Source organism: Oreochromis niloticus, linkage group LG1, assembly GCF_001858045.2.
Source record: "Oreochromis niloticus isolate F11D_XX linkage group LG1, O_niloticus_UMD_NMBU, whole genome shotgun sequence".
In the NCBI taxonomy this organism is placed as follows: Eukaryota; Metazoa; Chordata; class Actinopteri; order Cichliformes; family Cichlidae; genus Oreochromis; species Oreochromis niloticus.
In genome coordinates, this window is record NC_031965.2 from 33,955,128 (window position 1) to 33,977,926 (window position 22,799).

The 22,799-nt window shown below is 38.2% G+C and overlaps 1 protein-coding gene across 9 annotated transcripts in view; it reads left to right on the forward strand.

Annotated features, from left to right (window-relative positions):
- Positions 1–2,853: 2,853 nt before the first annotated feature.
- The window catches only part of kif13ba (kinesin family member 13Ba), a 54,034-nt gene continuing 34,088 nt past the window's right edge, over positions 2,854–22,799 (forward strand). For 4 of the 9 annotated variants that reach the window (XM_005447704.4, XM_019360799.2, XM_005447707.4 and 1 more), the window contains exons 1-3: positions 11,136–11,285; positions 11,514–11,874; positions 17,730–17,823. In XM_005447704.4, the coding sequence (XP_005447761.1) occupies positions 11,805–11,874; positions 17,730–17,823 (164 nt within the window). In that variant the 5' untranslated portion in view covers positions 11,136–11,285; positions 11,514–11,804. Of the gene's footprint in view, positions 2,928–2,967; positions 2,990–11,135; positions 11,406–11,513; positions 11,875–17,555; positions 17,574–17,729; positions 17,824–22,799 lie in introns of those variants that run through there. The other 5 variants (XM_005447705.3, XM_019360797.2, XM_013272150.3 and 2 more) reach the window with 5 other exon arrangements.

Genomic DNA, 22,799 nt, shown 5'->3' on the forward strand with positions numbered 1-22,799 from the left:
ATTGATTTCCTATTATACATCACAATTATAAAAGGTCACAATGAATTCTGTGTAACGCATGCTTCCTGGGCTAGCATGTTATTGGAGAGTCAATTAAATGATGACAGAGGGATTCAGAAAAACTGCAGAGAGATGCAAAATGATGAGACAGTGAAGCAAAACAATTACAAATGGACATAAAGAGACCACCATAACATTAACAATTACAAAGAAGTGCAAAACAACTACAAAAGATTAGACAATGATGAGACACAAGAAAAGGAAAAAAGAAACACAAAATTGCCAAAGACAATAAAAAAACAATTAAAAAGAAATACAAAATTACCACAGTGATAAAAACACAACAAATAAAGCCGAATAATCAAACAACTACAAATTAAGATGGTTATGCAGACAAAATATGACTAGAGAAAAACAGAGAAGAGACACAAAAATACCAAAGACATACAAAAATAACAGACAAAAAAGAGGATTAAAAAAACTTAAAATACCAAAAAACCCGAACCTTTTTGTATCAATTTGTGTTCATTGTTGTGTTAGCATTCATATGATTTATAAAACATAATGAAACCTCAGGCAGCTAATGAGAAAGAGGGGAGAAAGGAGATCATCATCAGAAGATCATATATATGGCCTTCAGCAACTTTCCCATTTTACCAGTCTGATCACACAACTTTGGCTTTGCTGAGTTTTATGGTAAAACAGTTGGTGTAATAAAAATGTTTCCTGTACATCTGATTTATTTCATTATGATTAAAGTGTTACAAGTGTCAAAATGATCATAGTGGTTGTCAATCAATATAACATTTCAGCCTCATGGCCTTCATTAGAGCATAAGACAAGTTGGAGGTCCTGTCACTTCCATGCACTTACTTACATTTGACAGGTGGTTGGCTGAAAGAGTCACCTGGTAATTCACAATCTTTGAGAACTCAGCATTGGAGTTAAATGATCTCTATTTAGCACAGCATCTTTTTCACTCATTTCATTTCTAAATCTCAATTTTTTTAGCAATGCTTTAGGTGTGTGTTTCCTTCAGCACCATGATACATGTATTCTATGAGGCATTAACAACAAGGAAAAAAGAAAAGTCTTTGAGATGCTAGTAACAACAACAGATTATGGTTGTCCTAGTAAATATTGTCAGTATTGCTACTGACAATTTTGCGTTTACTCTGACCTTCTGATAGCTGCAGACCGACAGATCTTGTTAGTTTATTCTGATTGTGAAGGTCATATAATTTGAAAATTTTCTCATACAAAGTTAGAGTTAGTAAAGACAAAAGAAACCATAAAATCAGCTCAGCAAGGTCTTCTCTGTTCTCCAGTGCCTCACCTTTAGTGCTGCCACATCTTGAGGCAGGACATCCTCTAGTGGTCTGAACCATACACCACTGATTTATGTTGAACGACCATAAACAAGAAATGAAACCCCAGACTGCAGTTTTTGTTGTTGTTGTTGTTGTTTGTTTGTTTTTGTCATTAAAAGGCATGAAGACTGAGCCATCTTAAGCTACTTTTTAAATATAATAAGGGAGACAAATTGTGAGAAATTTAGTTGGAGCAAGAACATTTGAAGTTACAGCTTTCTTTCCAAAAAGTAAAATGATTGTTCTTAGGAAGGCGCAAATCCAGAATTGTATTTAAAGGCCTTTTACAGTCCTAGCCGATGTCCTTTATCTCATTTTGCAAACTTTAGCTCCACCTAGCTTCAACTCCAGAAACTTCCTAGCAGCCACAGTGGAAGCAGATCAACCAAAGTCCTTTTTATAAACACATCTCACCCTTTGGCAGCCATGTTCAAACCACCATTCTGTAATAGTGTGATCCCAAACAGAATGGGGACACACAATCACCCCCACTCTAAGTTATATTTCTACCACTATCTTTGCTGTTCCACATTTCTCCCTCAGATTCAGTATTAATTTAAGCGCCTTATGATGTCTCTGGATCAAAGGTTTCAACGTTATCCTTTCAGTTTCACAGATCCAATGTAAAAATGAAATTATTCACTTACAGGATGATGTAATATAGTGTCATATTATTCATATCATTGTACAGTAATGAAACCATAGTGTCATGAATAAACAAATAGCTGTTGTTAATATATTTTTAACTTTATCGTGCTCCACACACAAATTATTATTACCAACAGTTCAGGCGTCTTTTTTTTGCTTGCAGCTCCACCTGTGGCCACTAGGTGTCAGAAATCTTCCAGCACGTTCAAAATCAAAACTGACAGTCCTTTGTTTCATTTAAGGATGTGAACTGACTTCCGTTACAAGTTTTTAAAATTAATAGTCAATCAACCTCGTTTTTTTTTGCAGATTTTTTTCTTGAGGCATTAAACACTAATAATATGCATAGGCCTTTCTGTATATCTAATATAAACTATTCACGCTGATGAAATTTGTTACTTGTTACTGGTTCTGCCTGTTCAGTATTTTCCACGGACATACTCAGATAATTACCGTCGAATTATTTCTCATTAAGGCTATTAATTATGAAGTGCTGTTTGCTCAGTGTTTGGACAGGCCATCTATTGAGCAGGTTCTTACAGAAAAGCTGATCGCTACACTGATATTTGGGTACAACTGTAAAATTATTAACTGTACTGCATAGCTAATATTTGAAGACATATTGCTTTCTGTGTTAGCTCTTAAATGTTAACTGTATTTATTGATTTTGCTTTGTTTATTTGTTGCGCCTGAATTTAGAATTGTTATGTTATGATGTGACTTAGGAACATTACCCGAAATTGCAATGAGTGTCTTTTGGATGGCTATTAATGCGAGTCAAAAGGAGTTGTCTTGTTTTATTTTGGAAAAAAAAATATCGGAAGTATTGCGTATGCTGCGTTTAACTTGACGGTGATCACCGGAAGTGTCGCGTGACTGTCTGAGTGGCCGGGGTATTGAACAGTTTTGGTAAAAAGTACTTTTTTGTCTACACTTTATCCAAAAGATTGTGGCATTTGCTGATATCTACGGTATTCATGCTGGTTATAATTTAAAGTTATAAGTTAGTATCTTAAGAGGGGAGCTTGTTCTGTGGCTAGCGTGCCGTTAACGGACCCGGCTGGGCGTATTGATGACGTACTGATGGCTGAGCGAGGAATGAACTTGTGAAATGATGAATAAAATTAAATTGAAGCCCACTGATGAATTTGTTAAAATCCGGCGCAACTAAAATGAGTTTCTAAAGTTTATGCGTAAAGGTAACTGGTATAAAATCATGAAAGCAGGCTAAAGTGAAGCAGCTGAATTTTAGTTAGTTGTCTGTAAACAATGTGTTTGGTATTTTTCCTTTATTAGTGTGAATGCTTGAAAAGCATTCACAGTATTGTTCTTCTAATCTTTATTATTAGTGTGAATGCTTGTAAAAGCATTCACAGTATTGTTCTTCTAATCTTTATTATTAGTGTGAATGCTTGTAAAAGCATTCACAGTATTGTTGTTGTAATCTTTATTCTATTTTATTATTATTATAGATTCCGTACGTTTTTTGTACTCCTACTCCTTCAAAACCGTTCAACTTAGAAAAACCATTCAAACACTGTTAGATTCCTCTTCTTTAGGACATGACTGCTTCTATTTTTCTCATTTTTAACATGTATATTTTTAATTTTATTTAACTTTTTTCAACAAAAATTTCCCATGTATTTCAATGGGGAGACCCTTCAAATCCTCATTCAACTTACTCATTTTCAAACTGTATCTACTTCCACATACGTTGACATAGAGCCACCATTCAAACTTTAAAACGAAGACAAAACATTCAACTATTCAATTTGTATTTATCTTTTCAATATCTATTATACTTTTTCTTCAGTTCCAGTTTAAGTTTCATGATGTTTTTTCACCCATTTCAGAGTTTATAATGGGTGTGTATGGGACGGAATGTTGGGGCTAGAGTGAGACAGCTCAACTGCTAGAGTGAGAGGAGCAAAAAAATTAATCTTAAAATATTTTTTAAAACTGCTGCTGTGTCCACAGCGTTTGGTCTACAGGTATGATTTTACCCTCAAAACGTAGCCATCGCTGTCCTCTTTCATCCAATGTGTTTACTATTGTCCTAGGTGTTATGGTTCTTTCATAAATGTCACCAAAGCACAGCCTCCTCCCTCCAACTCCTCCATAGACTCTAATGTTAAAATGGCTCCGAAGGTTCGTTTGAAAATCAGAAGAGCATGGTGTTTTTACACTGTCACCACGTCCATATAATAAACTCCACAGGCATGAAAACTGAGAATTAGGTAGACTGGACATTGCTGCCGCTCACGGTGAAACAATTTCGTCAATAGGACCTGTACTTTACATTTGGGAGCGATTTGTTTCGGCCTGACTTTTCTGTTCATTTTAAGCAGCAAAAGTGAGGTGCATGTCTGTGTGCGTGTGTACTGAGCCATTGGGTGCAGTTACTATAGCAACCAGGCTCACACCTGCCTGCCTAACGAGCTCTGTCTCTCACTGTGCCAAGATTCATCTTAAACATTTCTCTTTCAACTGCTGCTGTGTCCACAGTGTTTGCTCTACAGCCATCATTTTACCCTCAAAACGAAGCCATCGTTTTTCTCTTTCCAACACTGTGTCTTTCAAAGCTCAGAGATGTAAAGTTTTTAAACTGTTTGGATCCAAGTGGAGGGATCACATTTTAGTCATTCAGTGATTCAAAGAATTTGAACTTTTAATATTCATTCAGATGTTTTCTGACTCTAAATTTTCTTTTCTCATTACTCATCTTTTTCTAATTTACATTTATAACATTTTCAGCTCTTTTCCAACTTCTTCTGTGTGGATGTTAGCTTTTAGCAGTTCAGCACTTTTGTTTTCAGGTGAAAATTTCTGTATTTTTCATCTCATTCAACATTTTTAACTTAAAATTCAGCAATTAATTCTTTTCAATGCATATATTCAGATTCAAGCATTCACACTGCAGTTTCTTCAGAAAATGCACTTTCTAGTTATTATTATTATTATCTATACCACATTCCGTACGTTTTTTGGCATCCAACTCCTTCAAAACCGTTCAACTTAGAAAAACCATTCAAACACCGTTAGATTCCTATTCTTTTGGACATTAATGCTTCTATTTTTCTCATTTCTAACATTTATATTTTTAATTTTATTTAACTTTTTTCATCAAAAATTTCCCATGTATTTCAATGGGGAGACCCTTCAAATCCTCATTCAACTTACTCATTTTCAAACTGTATCTACTTCAACATACGTTGACATAGAGCCACCATTCAAACTTTAAAACGAAGACAGACATTCAACTATTCAACTTGTATTTATCTTTTCAATATCTGTTATACTTTTTCTTCAGTTCCAGTTTAAGTTTCATGATGTTTTTTCAGCCGTTTCAGCGTTTATAATGGGTGTGTATGGGACGGAATGTTGGGGCTAGAGTGAGACAGCTCAACTGCTAGAGTGAGAGGAGCGAAAAAATAAATCTTAAAATATTTTTTAAAACTGCTGCTGTGTCCACGGTGTTTGGTCTACAGGTATAATTTTACCCTCAAAACGTAGCCATCGCTGTCCTCTTTCATACAATGTGTTTACTATTGTACTAGGTGTTATGGTTCTTTCATAAATGTCACCAAAGCACAGCCTCCTCCCTCCAACTCCTCCATAGACTCTAATGTTAAAATGGCTCAGAAGGTTCCTTTGAAAATCAGAAGAGCATGGTGTTTTTACACTGTCACCACGTCCATATAATAAACTCCACAGGCATGAAAACTGAGAATTAGGTAGACTAGACATTGCTGCCGCTCACGGTGAAAGAATTTTGTCAATACGACATGTACTTTTCATTTGGGAAGGATTTGTTTGGGGCTGACGTTTCTGTTCATTTTAAGCAGCAAAAGTGAGGTGCATGTCTGTGTGCGTGTGTATGGAGCCCCTGGCTCAGTCACTATAGCAACCAGGCTCACACCTGCCTGCCTAACGAGCTCTCTCTCACTCTGCCAAGATTCATCTTGAACACTTCTCTTTCAACTGCTGCTGTGTCCACAGTGTTTGCTCTACAGCCATCATTTTACCCTCAAAACGAAGCCATCGTTCTTCTCTTTCCAACAGCGTGTCTTTCAAAGCTCAGAGATGTAAACCTTTAAAAGTGTGTGGATCCAAATGGAGGGATCATATTTTAGTCATTCAGTGATTCAAAGAATATGAACTTTTAATATTCATTCAGATGTTTTCTGACTCTAAATAGTCTTTTCTCATTACTTAGGTTTTTCTAATTTACATTTAAAACATTTTCAGCTATTTTCCAACTTCTTCTCTGTGCTTGTCAGCTTTTAGCAGTTCAGCACTTTTGTTTTCAGGTGAAAATTTCTGTATTTTTCATCTCATTCAACATTTTTAACTTAAAATTCCGCAATTAATTCTTTTCAGTGCATATATTCAGATTCAAGCATTCACACTGCAGTTTCTTCAGAAAATGCACTTTCTAGTTAGTGTGAATGCTTGTAAAAGCATTCACAGTATAGTTGTTGTAATCTTTATTATTAGTGTGAATGCTTGAAAAGCATTCACAGTATTGTTCTTCGAATCTTTATTATTATTTTTCCGTACGTTTTTTGGACTCTATCTCCTTCAAAACCGTTCAACTTAGAAAAACCATTCAAACACCATTAGATTCCTCTTCTTTTGGACATGTGTGCTTGTATTTTTCTCATTTTTAACATTTATATTTTTAAATTTATTCAACTTTTTTCAACAAAAATTTCCCATGTATTTCAATGGGGAGATCCTTCAAATTCTCCTTCAACTTACTCCTCTTTCAACTGTATCTACTTCCACATACGTTGACATAGAGCCACCATTCAAACTTTAAAACGAAGCCAAGACGTTCAACTATTCAACTTGTATTTATCTTTTCAATATCTATTATACTTTTTCTTCAGTTCCAGTTTAAGTTTCATGATGTTTTTCATCCGTTTCAGAGTTTATAATGGGTGTGTATGGGACGGAATGTTGGGGCTAGAGTGAGACAGCTCAACTGCTAGAGTGAGAGGAGGGGGGGAATTAATCTTAAAATCTTTTCTTAAAACTGCTGCTGTGTTCACAATGTTCGCTCTACAGCCATCATTTTACCCTCAAAACGTAGCCATCGCTGTCCTCTTTCATCCAATGTGTTTATTATTGTAATAGGTGTTATGGTTCTTTCATAAATGTCACCAATGCACAGCCTCCTCCCTCCAACTCTTCCATAGACTCCAATGTTAAAATGGCTCAGAAGGTTTGTCTGAAAATCAGAAGTACAGGCTGTCTTTACACTGTCACCACATCCATATAATAAACTCCACAGGCATGAAAATTGAGAATTCAGTAGACTAGACATTGCTGCCGCTCACTGTGAAAGAATTTTGTCAATACGACTTGTACTTTTCATTTGGGAGCGATTTGTTTCAGGCTGACTTTTCTGTTCATTTTAAGCAGCAAAAGTGAGGTGCATGTCTGTGTGCGTGTGTATGGAGCCATTGGGTGCAGTCACTATAGCAACCAGGCTTACACCTGCCTGCTTAATGAGCTCTGTCTCTCACTCTGCCAAGATTCATCTTAAACACTTCTCTTTCAACTGCTGCTGTGTCCACAGTGTTTGCTCTACAGCCATCATTTTACCCTCAAAACGTAGCCATTGTTCTTCTCTTTCCAACACCGTGTCTTTCAAAGCTCAGACATTTAAACTTTTTAAACTGTGTGGATCCAAGTGGAGGGATCACATTTTAGTCATTCAGTGATTTAAAGAATATGAACTTTTAATATTCATTCAGATGTTTTCTGACTCTAAATTTTCTTTTCTCATTTCTTAGGTTTTTCTAATTTACATTTAAAACTTTTTCAGCTATTTTCCAACTTCTTCTGTGTGGATGTCAGCTTTTAGCAGTTCAGCACTTTTTTTTTCAGGCGAAAACTTCTGTATTTTTCATTTCATTCAGAATTTTTAACTTAAATTCAGCAATTAATTCATTTCAGTGCATACATTCAGATTCAAGCATTCACACTGCAGTTTCTTCAGAAAATGCACTTTCTAGTTATTATTATTATTATCTATTCCGTACGTTTTTTGTAGTCCTACTACTTCAAAACCGTTCAACTTAGAAAAACCATTCAAACACCGTTAGATTCCTCTTCTTTTGGACATGACTGCTTCTATTTTTCTCATTTTTAACATTTATATTTTTAATTTTATTCAACTTTTTTCAACAAAAATTCCCATGTATTTCAATGGGGAGACCCTTCAAATCCTCATTCAACTTACTCATTTTTAAACTCCTACTACTTCCACATACGTTGACATAGAGCCACCATTCAAACTTTAAAACGAAGACAAGACATTCAACTATTCAACTTGTATTTATCTTTTCAATATCTGTTATACTTTTCTTCAGTTCCAGTTTAAGTTTCATGATGTTTTTTCAGCCATTTCAGAGTTTATAATGGGTGTGTATGGGACGGAATGTTGGAGGTTAGAGTGAGAGCTTCAACTGCCAGAGTGAGAGGAGCGAAAAAATTAATCTTAAAATATTTTTTAAAACTGCTGCTGTGTCCGCAGCGTTTGCTCTACCGGTCTGATTTTACCCTCAAAACGTAGCCATCGCTGTCCTCTTTCATCCAATGTGTTTACTATTGTCCTAGGTGTTATGGTTCTTTCATAAATGTCACCAAAGCACAGCCTCCTCCCTCCAACTCCTCCATAGACTCTAATGTTAAAATGGCTCAGAAGGTTCGTTTGAAAATCAGAAGAGCATGGTGTTTTTACACTGTCACCACGTCCATATAATAAACTCCACAGGCATGAAAACTGAGAATTAGGTAGACTAGACATTGCTGCCGCTCACGGTGAAAGAATTTCGTCAATAGGACCTGTACTTTTCATTTGGGAAGGATTTGTTTGGGGCTGACGTTTCTGTTCATTTTAAGCAGCAAAAGTGAGGTGCATGTCTCTGTGCGTGTGTATGGAGCCCCTGGCTCAGTCACTATAGCAACCAGGCTCACACCTGCCTGCCTAACGAGCTCTGTCTCTCACTGTGCCAAGATTCATCTTAAACACTTCTCTTTCAACAGCTGCTGTGTCCACAGTGTTTGCTCTACAGCCATCATTTTACCCTCAAAACGAAGCCATCGTTGTTCTCTTTCCAACAGCGTGTCTTTCAAAGCTCAGAGATGTAAACCTTTAAAACTGTGTGGATCCAAATGGAGGGATCATATTTTAGTCATTCAGTGATTCAAAGAATATGAACTTTTAATATTCATTCAGATGTTTTCTGACTCTAAATAGTCTTTTCTCATTACTCAGGTTTTTCTAATTTACATTTAAAACATTTTCAGCTATTTTCCAACTTCTTCTCTGTGCTTGTCAGCTTTTAGCAGTTCAGCACTTTTGTTTTCAGGTGAAAATTTCTGTATTTTTCATCTCATTCAACATTTTTAACTTAAAATTCAGCAATTAATTCTTTTCAGTGCATATATTCAGATTCAAGCATTCACACTGCAGTTTCTTCAGAAAATGCACTTTCTAGTTCTATTTTATTATTATCTATTCCGTACGTTTTTTGTACTCCTACTCCTTCAAAACCGTTCAACTTAGAAAAACCAATCAAACACCGTTAGATTCCTCTTCTTTTGGACATGACTGCTTCTATTTTTCTCATTTTTAACATTTATATTTTTAATTTTATTCAACTTTTTTCAACAAAAATTTCCCATGTATTTCAATGGGGAGACCCTTCAAATCCTCATTCAACTTACTCATTTTTAAACTCCTACTACTTCCACATACGTTGACATAGAGCCACCATTCAAACTTTAAAACGAAGACAAGACATTCAACTATTCAACTTGTATTTATCTTTTCAATATCTATTATACTTTTTCTTCAGTTCCAGTTTAAGTTTCATGATGTTTTTTCACCCGTTTCAGAGTTTATAATGGGTGTGTATGGGACGGAATGTTGGGGCTAGAGTGAGCCAGCTCAACTGCTAGAGTGAGAGGAGCGAAAAAATTAATCTTAAAATCTTTTTTAAAACTGCTGCTGTGTCAGCAGCGTTTGCTCTACAGGTCTGATTTTACCCTCAAAACGTAGCCATCGCTGTCCTCTTTCATCCAATGTGTTTACTATTGTACTAGGTGTTATGGTTCTTTCATAAATGTCACCAAAGCACAGCCTCCTCCCTCCAACTCCTCCATAGACTCTAATGTTAAAATGGCTCAGAAGGTTCGTTTGAAAATCAGAAGAGCATGGTGTTTTTACACTGTCACCACGTCCATATAATAAACTCCACAGGCATGAAAACTGAGAATTCAGTAGACTAGACATTGCTGTCGCTCACGGTGAAAGAATTTTGTCAATACGACCTATACTTTTCATTTGGGAACGATTTGCTTGGGGCTGACTTTTCTGTTCATTTTAAGCAGCAAAAGTGAGGTGCATGTCTGTGCGTGTGTATGGAGCCACTGGGTGCAGTCACTATAGCAACCAGGCTCACACCTGCCTGCCTAACGAGCTCTGTCTCTCACTGTGCCAAGATTCATCTTAAACACTTCTCTTTCAACTGCTGCTGTGTCAACAGTGTTTGCTCTACAGCCATCATTTTACCCTCAAAACGTTGCCATCGTTCTTCTCTTTCCAACACTGTGTCTTTCAAAGCTCAGAGATGTAAATCTTTAAAACTGTGTGGATCCAAGTGGAGGGATCACATTTTAGTCATTCAGTGATTCAAAGAATATGAACTTTTAATATTCATTCAGATGTTTTCTGACTCTAAATTTTCTTTTCTCATTACTTAGGTTTTTCTAATTTACATTTAAAACATTTTCAGCTCTTTTCCAACTTCTTCTGTGTGGATGTTAGCTTTTAGCAGTTCAGCACTTTTGTTTTCATGTGAAAATTTCTGTATTTTTCATCTCATTCAACATTTTTAACTTAAAATTCAGCAAGTAATTCTTTTCAGTGCATATATTCAGATTCAAGCATTCACACTGCAGTTTCTTCAGAAAATGCACTTTCTAGTTGACCTTTACTGTCAGTTCGTTATTTTAAGGTAATTCAGTGTACTTAGTTGATGTTTGATAGCGGCGGAATAGAACAACACTTTTATTATGAAGGGCAAATAATTAAGCGGAAGGGCGGATGCTGCTCGGTGTTTGCAGCTCGACGCAAAGGGAGGACAGCAGATTCCGTTGGGAAGCTGCATATCATCGGCAGGCAGTTCTCATCGGATCATTTCGCTTTTACTGACAGGTTAACGGTGTCACATCTGGGATGAATTCAATTAGGTGTGTAGCTCGTAGACTGGGTGTTGTTTTGGCATGTTATGGAGTGAAATGGTAGGAAAGATTCAAAACTTGCTCTTTTCCTGCCGCTGCTCCCTTTCAGTTTGCCTGGCAAATTAGCTGGTTAGCCCCCCTTTTTTTCTGGCTTTGGAGATAGCATATGTTTGCTCAGTCACAAACCCCAGCTACTGTAATATCTTGCTTGATTTACATTTCTCCTTCCTCTTCCAGCCTCCACGCCCCGGCGGATCTAAATTAGCCTGGAATATGAACAGAAGAAGAAAATAAGCAGCAGCGGCGGCGGCGGCGGTGGTGGTGGAGGTGGCTGTCTTCCTGCAGGATTTCACCCAGGCTTTTTGTTTTTTCCCATGGACATGCCTGGTCTGTGGAGCAAAGCTGAGAGAGGCTAGCCGGCCCAGAGTCCGGCTAGCGGAGCATTCCTGAGTTTTGGATGATTGTTCAGCTGAAAGGCGGATTTATTTTGGACAAGCGCTGCTTTCCCTCCCCGGGTAAAGAGACAGCATGGGGGAGCCGAGCCTGGACGACTCCAATGTCAAGGTGGCTGTTCGTGTACGGCCCATGAACAGGAGAGGTGAGAGGGTGGCTTCAGTCTGCTATGACTGGGGTTGATATTCATACAGAAAACTTTTATTTAATTTCTCATATTGTTGTCCATCCCAGAGATATAATAAGTTGTTCCAGTGTTTCCATAAAGAGTGGGTAGAATCAGTTGGCTGACACATCAATTTCAAACATTTGGTGTGCACTTGTGTGTTTGAGGCTTGATCAGAATCCTGAATGCATCTCTGTGTGCCACCTGAGTCTTTGTCAGCTGCAACACATGTTCTCTAAAAGGAGGGCTTTTGACATCATCTGTACACATACAGCACCATTTCTTCTGCAGAGAAATTAAAACACTAACACTGTCATGTTGTAATGTCATGTTGGCAGTCTCATACTTTTATGGTGTATGGATTATTCACAGGAGCCTGGGCTGACTTAACTGCTCCCTTTTTTTAAATTTCTTAGGAATAGAATGGCAGTCAGAGATTAGCACCCATTAGTGAAATGAGCTGGATGGCACATGTTTGTACAGTGCTGCCATAGGGCTTCCCTGATGGCTGCCTGCCATCCAGCCAGATTTAAAGCTGAGCTGCTGTGTGAAGATCTACTGTTTGGAAGTCTAGACCCTTTGTCTCCTTTACTGGCTGATACAGATGTCCGTAGCTTTTTTGGCTTCAACTGTCACTCGCTGAGGAGGCATGTTTTTGCTTCATTTAATGTAAAGAAACCCAAGAAGTCTGACCTAATGATGTTGGAGGATCAATTGAGGCTTTTGTCTTTGCATCTCCCGCAGTCTCTCCTGGGCTGCTAACATCTACACGTTGTTACATCTTCATGCTCTAATTTTAGAAAAGCCTGGATGACTAAAGCATAGTATTGCACAAATCTTTGTGCACGCTTAAATGCGCTGGTTGATTGCATTCCAGATTTTTTTTTTCCTGCACTGCAGGAAGGAAGGCACAGATGACATTTCCTGGTCAATTTCCAAGTTGTGTTTGTGCCGTGGGATACCATGTGTCCCGTAAAAGGGGGAGAAAGAGTAGAGCTGCTGAGGCAGAGTGGCTGACCAACAACCGGCAAAATGAATCACGTGTGTCCTCCCCCCCCTCTGAACTGGAGATGTCGGTCACAAGATCAAGGCAGTGGATCACCACACTGTTCTCACTGTGAACTCTGATGTAGAGTAAACTCTGCAGGGAGGAAGATTTTTTTTTTTTTTTTTTTTTCTCAGTGATGGCTCTCTGTAAAATTAGAAGTAAGTTTTCCACTTTAAAAAGTCAATTTTTTCACCAACAGCTGTAACGTAGTTGACAGGGAGTGATGGGAATTTACTTCAAGTACATTTGTCCTGTTTTGTGTTAGATTTCTTCTGTTTGTCCTCATTCAGTTATCCCTTTTCAGTGTGATATCTGACCTAACGGGTACAGCTGATATCTAGGAGCAGATTTTATTGGTACTTTAATGCTCTTATTATTGATTCCATAAATAATAAAGGCTTGTGCAGTATTTTGCTGAGAATGCAAGAAGGCTTGCATGTGAGTCAGGTGGGGGGGGGCAGGCATAGTTTCCAAAGTCACAGTTTCCAAAGTCACAGTTACTTTTACATGATTGCTTGTACACTAGTCGATTTGTTACACTTAAAAAAGTGAATTTGAATTCTGTGGATTTCCTTGAACTTTAACAACATGCTCATCAGCCACTTGTTTAGATACACCTGTTCAGTTGTTGGTTAACATAAATAACTAATCAGCCAGCCAAGAAGATTGGAAAAAGATTACCCGGTCTGATGAGACTTGGTGTCTGTGGTGACATTTGCATGGTAGGCTCATAATTTGGCATACACAACATGATCATGGAAGCATGGCTCCATCCCGAGTCATGTTAATGGTTCAGACTGTTGGTTGTGGCTGCTTCCAGCTGGATAATGTAATGTGCCAGGTCATAAAGCTTAAATGATCTCAAATTAGTTTCTTGAGCATAACAATGAGTTCACTATACTCAAATGGGCTTACGTGTGCTTTTCAAACCACTAAAAGCAACTTTCAGAAGCAGATTTAAAGCTAGATCAAAGCCAGCATCCAGGTCTCGTAGTTAGTTAATGTTGTACATAAACCAGTTCCTGTATGCGTCCTCTATCTTTCAGCAAGTTGAACCAATTACTATTTTGGCAAAAAAAAGGAACAAGCAGGAAAATTGAAAGTTTGCTAAAAGCAGTGGGAATAGGTTTGGAACTGGCAGTGCCACGTTTCCATAATGGCCTTTTTGATGGTTTCTCTGTCTGAATGGAGTTTCTGTCCACATCTACCAGCGTTCAAGTAGTATTTTTTTGATTTCATAAAAAGCAGTGGGCAAGAGTCACTCCAGGAGGAGTGCACTCATAAATCCACTTGGATCTCAGAAAAATTGCTCTGTGTGGTTTTCCAGTTCACACATTCGCACCTTTGATCTGTTCAGCCACAGCTCTTACTCTGTTCTCCACCATCACACAGCTGTTTCAGGAAACAGTCATGGTAGTTAAGGGAGAGCACTTTCCTCTCAGATTTCCCTAGCTGGTGTGGAGATTCAGAGTCTGAAATAATAAGCAGGCCCCTTTAACCCGAGGCTGCTGTCCCCATGTATCCCAGGTTGAGGAGGAGAGGTGGTGTAGCTGCCTAGCTGGACAAAGGCAGGAAGGGAGTGAGTCTGAATGAGTATTTGCTAACGTTGCATAATCCTCCATGTTCCCATGGCTGTGGACTTCGAAGAACAGAGCAACCTCAGGCGTAGCAACGGCAACACCGCGGCCAATCAGCTTCCTGGCTAATGTCAGTGCTGTGGTGCCAAACCTCAGCACCGGTAGCCCAGGGAAGGCCAGTGGAAAGTGGGAGCTGGTTATGGAGCAACGAGAGGCAGATAACAATGGGTACATTTATCCTCTCAACCATGCTACATCACACTTTCCTCTCTGCTGAGCAGAAAGTACAGCTGCTGCACATGGGGCACATGGGTAATGTAGGCTGCAGCAACAGACGGAAAAAATAGAACAGAAAGTTTGCATACTAAAAGCTGTATGTCTGTGTCAGCCCCCTTGTTTAACTTTTGCTCTTTCTGTCTGTTATGGGCTCTCTGTTGAATCAACCTGCTTTTTTTTTTCTTGCTTTCCTTTTTTTTTGCTTTGTACTGCCCTTGACAGCAGAAGAATTGGAGCGTGATTCAGGTTCTCTGACCTTTGACATTAAGTTTCCATGGCTCTACCCTCATGCCTGAAACAGTAGTGCAAGCTCCACAAAGCAGACAGTTCAGCTTAAAATACATAATATTTCTAATTTGAATGACCACACTTGGCCTCCCCATCGGACGTCAGTTTTTCCAGCATACAATAAATTTTGGTGCCGACCAGAGAAGTTTTGCCCTTCCACCCATGGAAAATCACAATCACAAGGCATTTGATTTTGAACATCTTTGTAAGTTGTACTTTATGCTTGAGCAAAATCAGTCTATGTTATTTGTCAAATTAACAAAAATTTCTGTAAAATGCACCGACTTCTTTTAAGTTGAGCAATACAGCCTTCTTGTGCCAACTATATGTGGTCCAATCATGCTCGCGTGCATAACTCTGTCCACTTTAAGCCAGAAAAGCCAGAAGATGTACAACTACACATATTGGGATTCCCATTTGTATCATATGTAAAAAATTGTACCAGCTAGATAAAGTGACTATTTGCATCTTGTTTGTTAGGCAAAGGCAGCTATGCTAATAATTCAGCATGTAAAACCACATACAACCTATTCACCAGCTACACAGCAATTGGAAATGCCCTTTGCTAAAGCATGTTTTATTGCTTTATTTAACAATGAGAAAGGCTACTACTGTCTTCTGTCCACTAGGGTTATAAATATTCTGAAACTGAGACCAAAATCATGACCTCAGTTTACATTCCCAGCTTTTAATCCTGTGAAATTAATTAATGTTTAAAGGTCATTCAGGTACCAATTTGCCTAGAAATGGATTAGAATAAGCAAGTTTATTGCTTCGTGATCCAGTCAAGTGGATTAATTAATTGCAACTGTGGTTCAAAAATCATTCTTTGGGATTTGGGAGATATTCTTGCACTCCTCATACTGATATTGAGTTGTTGGTTGTGAAGCTATGATTTGGCACATGGTGAGCGAGCATATGCGTCACCCTGACTTGTTGATTATACCAGCAGTCATGTCTTGGTTACAGAAAAAAAGAAACGACTGAAGAAACAGCACTTCTGTAACGCTGCTTTAGACAGTTCTTGTTTCAGAAAGGAATTGAAACCACAAACTGTTTTTCCTGTCCTAACACATTTGCTGATGATCAAAACATCCCTACATGTTCTTGCAAGCCTACTGCACAGTTGAGAGGTTATTGACAGTCATCTATTTCATATAATGTTTGTTTAATAAAAAGTCTAACTGCCCATATCTAAAGATTTGGTTAAAGTATTTACTGAATATGGTGGTAATTTGCACAGCAACTCTGTAATAAAACTGCTACTCTATCATACATATGTACACATGGCCTGAACAAGGTCATATGGTGGTGGTGGAAGGATGGTATTTATTATCAATAAAAATGACCTTGAGCAAATACTGATTTGCATTTTAAGGAGCCCTGTTGTGACCTCTGATCACAGGGTAATTTTATTGATGCTTTAAAGAGGATATCCTTACCAGGGAGAACACAATTCCCAGCCATATATTTATGGTCTTAACAAACATGCTTCCTGCTGACACAGAAAGACATCCTATTGATGTGGTATGTAGCTGTGTTATTATTATGATTAAACATTAATTTATAACAAACTGACTAATTATGTTTATTCAGTATTTTGTGGCATTTAACCACAGTTTTAACTATAGTAATAATGTGTAATTGTACACAGTGGTAATTTTTTTTTTTTTTTTTTTAAGTTCCAGTGACTCTAATGAAACCTTTATATTCTCCTATGGGTAAATGTTTTTTTAATTAAAATAAACAAGCAGTTCTGTCAGATGTTGGATGCCCAGGATATGCTGGCAGCACCTACTATGCGAGTATGCAGACAACTATTATTAGGTCTCCTAAGGAAGGAGATGAATGGAGAGACATACCAGTCTCATTGTATTTATTGTTATTTTCCAGTGTGTTTACTTTTACGGCTAGCTTTTTTTTTTTTAAATATGAAAAAGGCATCAAGACCACTCCTTATGCATGATTTTAATTTGATTTAATCTATATAGTGTCAAATCATAACAAGTCCCCTCAAGTTGCTTTATAAAGTTATGGATCTTACAATAATAGCGAGACAATCAAACGCCAAAAATCGAGCCACCCTAACTATTGTGGGTCATCTGATCTAGATTTAAGTATAGCCTTTATCAAACATTTTAAGCCTAATCTTAAAAATAGAGAGAGTGTCTGTCTCCCGACAGACATGCTGAGTTAGAAGTGGGCAGTGGGTGGTCTGAAGGCCAAGTGTTACGTCACTGCACGAACAGGCCACGGTCAGAATGGAATGTCCTTAGTTCTGTATGTGTTTGTGTGCCCAAAATAACCAAGGTATTGATTAGCCAAATGCTTACTCTAAGGTAAAAGGTCATTTTTTCTGAGTCTGTGATTGCTTTTCTCCACACACAGTTGTTTAAACATAATGTTTGTTCCACAGGAAATTACGGCTAATATCTAATGCAGTTTAACTCCTGCTTGTTATGCAGGGAGGACGTGGCCATCAGAGCAGTGTTAGTAAAAGTTACTTGGTGTCAGCCATGTATATAACACTAAGGATTTTGGGTCCAAATATTATGTTTGCTTGTGAATGGTTGCATTGACTGGGATATGTGAGTTTTTGAGCTTCAGTCGTGTAGTAATAACACTTTGTGTTTTCTGATCCACAGAAAAGGAATTAAACACTAAATGTGTTGTGGAAATGGTGAAAAACCAGACGATCCTCCATCCTGCGGGAGGTAACCTTGGAAAAGGAGACTCTAGGTAAGTCTGTTTAGAGTGTGACTCATGTCAACAGCTGATATATTTTCTTCACTGGCACTTATTTCCTTCCCTTTTTCCCCCTTTTTTCTTTCTCAATGAGGGCTGCAATGCATGTCTTGTGCAGCAGTGAATGAAAACAGTCATTTCACATTGTTGTTCTTTGACACAATTCAAGAGGATGTGGGTGGAACATACTTGAGAAATTCTCAGAAAATTTTCTGAGGACATTACTTACTATGACCAATACAGATGTACATCCATAAATGATTTTAGTAATCAATGGAAAAAAGATGGCTCTTACAACTCTAGAACCTGCCTGGGAATACCCCTATTTGACTTTTATTCTGCCAAAACTATCCAGGGGTATTTAAGAAAAAGGAGCAATTTTTAGCCTGGATTTTTACCAGGAAGTGAAACTTTTTTTGAGTGTCCTAGGCCAAAATAGGCAGCGTGTGTGTGGGGTTTTTTTTGTTGTTTGGTTTTTTGGGGTTTTTTTTCCTGGTATTGTGGCAGAGAGTGGAACTCCCAAAGAAATCTCGTACAGGCATAATGTAAACTCCACTCCAGTGGTGTCACACATGTGACCTAGTCATTTCCTACTGTAAATTCATCTGATAAAGTGCAGTGTCATGCTTTTTGTAGTGATGTCAGCCTTACTAAATATGTTTAAATCTCGAAAAGTTTAAATCATTAACACTTAAAAACTATTGGTGTTTAGTGTATAGGTTTCAGCACTCACACCAGAGACCCAAGTTCAAGTCATACACTTTATTTGTCATTTTAGAAGAAGGTTTCAAGCTCTGCTGCCTTGACCCCAACAGCTACATGTGCACACTTTGTCTATTCTAAACAAAATACATGTTGCGGACATGAAATTTAAATACCTCCGTTACAAAGTTGCGCGAACTGTAATGAATAACTAATTTTGTGTTTATTCACTTGAACAGATTGTTGTTTTGTGATATTTATTTTCTCTCTTCTTTATAAGCGAGTTAACTCTACACAGAAGGGTCCTGCCTGTATTTAAACCTTTAGCTATGAGGCAGCATTGATAACTACTGAGCCACCATGCTGATACCGGCTGAATAGACATACTTTTAATGGTTAAGCTTTGCCAAATTGTAAGCAAATAAAGGATAAAATAATACTGATGTGCTTTCAGTGTCTTACTTTTAACGGCCTTAATAGTCACACATGTCTCATGTGCTGCCAGTAGCCCCCTTCTGTTGCCCTCATACAGATTTATAGTTGGCTTTTTTTCTTATTCTTTTTTTGCCCTTTACCTTTTGTCTTCTGAGAGGCTTGCAGTGCTTTGGGAATTTTCTTATATCCTCCCTCTAATTGCTGTTTCTCAAGAGGTCTTGTCTCAGATTTGTCTGGAATGTCCTCATGATGTAGTTTTTGGCAGGAAGCAGACCAGCCACCTGTTGGGCCTCCTCAAGGCAGGTGGATTTTAACTCACACCACTTGTCACTTGTTTTCCACTCTTGGCTTTCCCTCTGCCTCATCTTGTTAACCAGCTGCTGTTGGTGGTAATAGCATAACTGTGCTCGGGGTGTTTGAGTTCCTGTACTGAAGGAATTAAGATGTGTTAGATTTAGTTGCAAAACACAGAACAGGATTGTGTGTGTGCTGTGAATTAATGGTGAGATCGCTCAAACTGCGTCTCAAATTGATGGGAAGTAAGCAATTTTAATTAACCTTTTTTCGTCTAGTCTAATGGTTTGAGATCATCTATTAATCATTCTTGACTATGGATTCTGACTACTGACCATATTGGTGGAAGCCAGCTGTGTCAGAAGAAAGACCTCCTTGTGACTGCTGAAGCCGACTGCAGACTGCCAGATCAGACGCGGTGAATAATGGCTTCAGGCTGACGTTCATGAGCAGACAGCAGCACTGTGTGTGTGTGTGTGTGTGTGTGTGTGTGAGAGAGAGAGAGAGAGAGAGAGAGAGAGAGAGAGAGAGATGCCTAGAAAGACTGCACCATCGAGATGCACGCAGACAGAGTTTTTTATATATATATATCTATAGATATATATAGATAGATATATATATCTATATATATAGATAGATAGATATGACAGACTTGACTCCTGCTCAACTCCTTGTGCCTGGGCTTCCTCCCTTTTTCTCAACTCTTCTGTTTCCTTAGCAACGCACGAGGAGGTTAACTCTGGGTCACTGCCAGTGACCGTGAAGCCCCTTCCTTGAGTGAGGAGACGAGGGGGAAAGCCTCATTTACACAAGCATCTGTCGCCCATAAACTTCCTAGAGGTGACTTTTATGGTGGCCTGAACAAGAGCAGCGCTGCCGCTTCTCCCACTGTCTCTCAGTGACAAAGGACTAAGGAAGTGACAGAAGGATGGGCTGACTGTGTTGTTTGCAGATGCTGTTTTTATTTTGTTTGCTTGGGTCCAGGTTTCATTGACATGGTGTTTACATTTGAGGATTATCTTTTACTCACCAGTTTTGCTGGTTGTTAAGGTTTCGAAAGACTGGAGTGGGTGCAATTAAGGTTAGGGTGTTGCAGGTGCACACTATTTGTTTAAGTTAATGAGTTATAAAGGTCCTCTGTTTAAAGCTGGGCAGAAGATAACGTCATCTTTACTGATAGCTTTATCTGCACAAACTAGCTTTATTATTATTATTATTATTATTATTATTATTATTATTAGACTCTCATTTAAATTTATTTACTTTAATTGGCATTAAGTAGAGTCTTATTACTGCACTTGTTAATATAATTCAAACAATAATAAAAATTGTAAACAAACCACTACAGACTGTCAGAACTGTGGCTTAGACTGTGTAAAAGCACTTAGTGTGGAACAATAGGCAGCTTGAAAATTGGACAGGACATTTGCTATACAAATGAGCTCAAGGAAGGAAGTTTTAAGTCAGAGGTCATGTGACATGTGGCCTTAACAAAAGGATTGGGATCATTTTGCTGGGCATCTACAGAGCAGTGGCAGGTTTTTTTAACTTTAGGGTAGCTCAATATGTATATACAGCCCACTAGTACAATATATTATCAGCATAGTGTTGGTGGGCTGAAGGATGAAGGCTGGTATATATTCTCATTTAAAGATTTATTCTCCGTTTCCTTAACCTAAGGCTGCTTTCTGACATACCGTTAGCTGTGCACGAAAACACACTGCCTTGTTATTAATTAAAAAAGAAGCTGAAAACTTCACCTGTGGAAATGGTTACCTTCTAATGTAGTAGACCCCTAATCTCTGCAGTGAGACAGTTTTCAGAAACGTCTCCAGTAATGTTTTTGTTGGGGTTTGTTGCCGAAACTCAGGATTAGTTCTGTTTAAATACAAATGAAGGATTTTCTTCTCTTACGTTGTCAGGAACTGTGTTTCTAACCAGGCAGACGGGGGAAAGTCATGGCCACTGATCTGATTACTTGATCTGATATCTAATGGTAGCTTGGGAGCACAACTTCCATTTAAAAGGTATCTGCTCTCAAGCTTACTCCTGATTAGTAAATGCGTGCATCCAGATGGACTTGGTGCTGAATGCCTTACAGTTGATGCACAAGCACCTGTCGGTTGTTTCAGTTTAGACATATACCTCCAGTTTAATGTGGGTCAAAGCAGAGGACACTTTTTTTTTTTTTTTTTTTTTTCCAAGGCTAAATGATGATTACTTTTTGAAGACTTGTAGCTTATTGTGTAAACCGATACAGACATCAGCATATAGAAATATAAGGATTAGGACTTTTCCAAATGTAACTTATGTTCTCATACCTGACTGTCTTGTTTAATGTGGAAGGAAAGAAAGGCAGCCAGCAGACGAGGTTGTGTACAGGATGGGTAAAGGCTAAACCTTAAACAAAATTAACACAACAGAGCTTGTCCTTTCTATTTAGGCTTACTTGCAGCCTCTTTACGACAGCCTGTACTGCAATAAAATTATTAAATAACAAATTAATAAAGCACAAGTTTTCTCTGCAAGCCGTTTTTCAACATTGGACTGAAATGACGCACCTCATCACTAAGACGGTTCATTTACAGGGTGTTCACTTGCCTGTTAATGACTCTGTATTGTATTATTATTGTAATTATATTTTAAGTTAAAAAATGTTTATTACACTACTGGTGATTTTCTGTCTCCCCTGCGTAAAACCTTTGAGGGAGGCAACAAAAATAACTATCAAAAATAACCAAAAAACAACTTTGTAGTGCGGATACCAACTACAAGTATTTGAAAGGACTCAGCAGGCATTTCCTTATTTTTTTTCCCTTGTCAGTTGTGTGTCCTGTGTGTGGGTCTGATTCAGTTTTTCCTGGGCAGACCACACTGTAGTTGTTCAGGGGACCACTCTGTGACTCACTACAATGGTGATACATTTTTGATTGAAGTCAGAAATTTCTTGACCATCAAAGATACATTAATGATGTGATTATCTACCTCCCTATTCACTCTGTCAACCAAGGTTAATGAGTTTTTTGTGGGGGATTTTTTTGGTCTTTTTTCGTCTTACATTAATTCTCTCATTAAACTTAGCATCCTTAGTGTTTTTCCATGTGTCCTTTCTCACCAGAGATGTCCTTACCTCCAGGATCTCCATTGTTTTGCCAGGGTACTTTGCATTTGTGTGTCTGATAAGCAGACAGCTAACTGCCCTACAGACATGTCATCAGTCACTGCGGTTTGCATGATGACCTGAGGCTGTTTGCATTGGACTCGTGAAGCTAAATGTTGACACACTCTGACAAAGATCTGTCTCCCATCAGATGTCAGCGAGGCAAATACAGGCGGCTTGGTTTCCAAGGCGATACAAAAAAGTGGCTATGTGGCCCCTTATCTTGAATTGATGCTGGATGAGGTGTGTGTAACACCATATGTCTGAGGGCAGTATACATTGTGCTTGTAAGAGTGGTTTTATTGTGCTCACTAAGATTTGTGTTGGGAGTGAATGCTCTACAGTGTTTGTGTTAATGTAGAAAAGATGGCACTTGAGT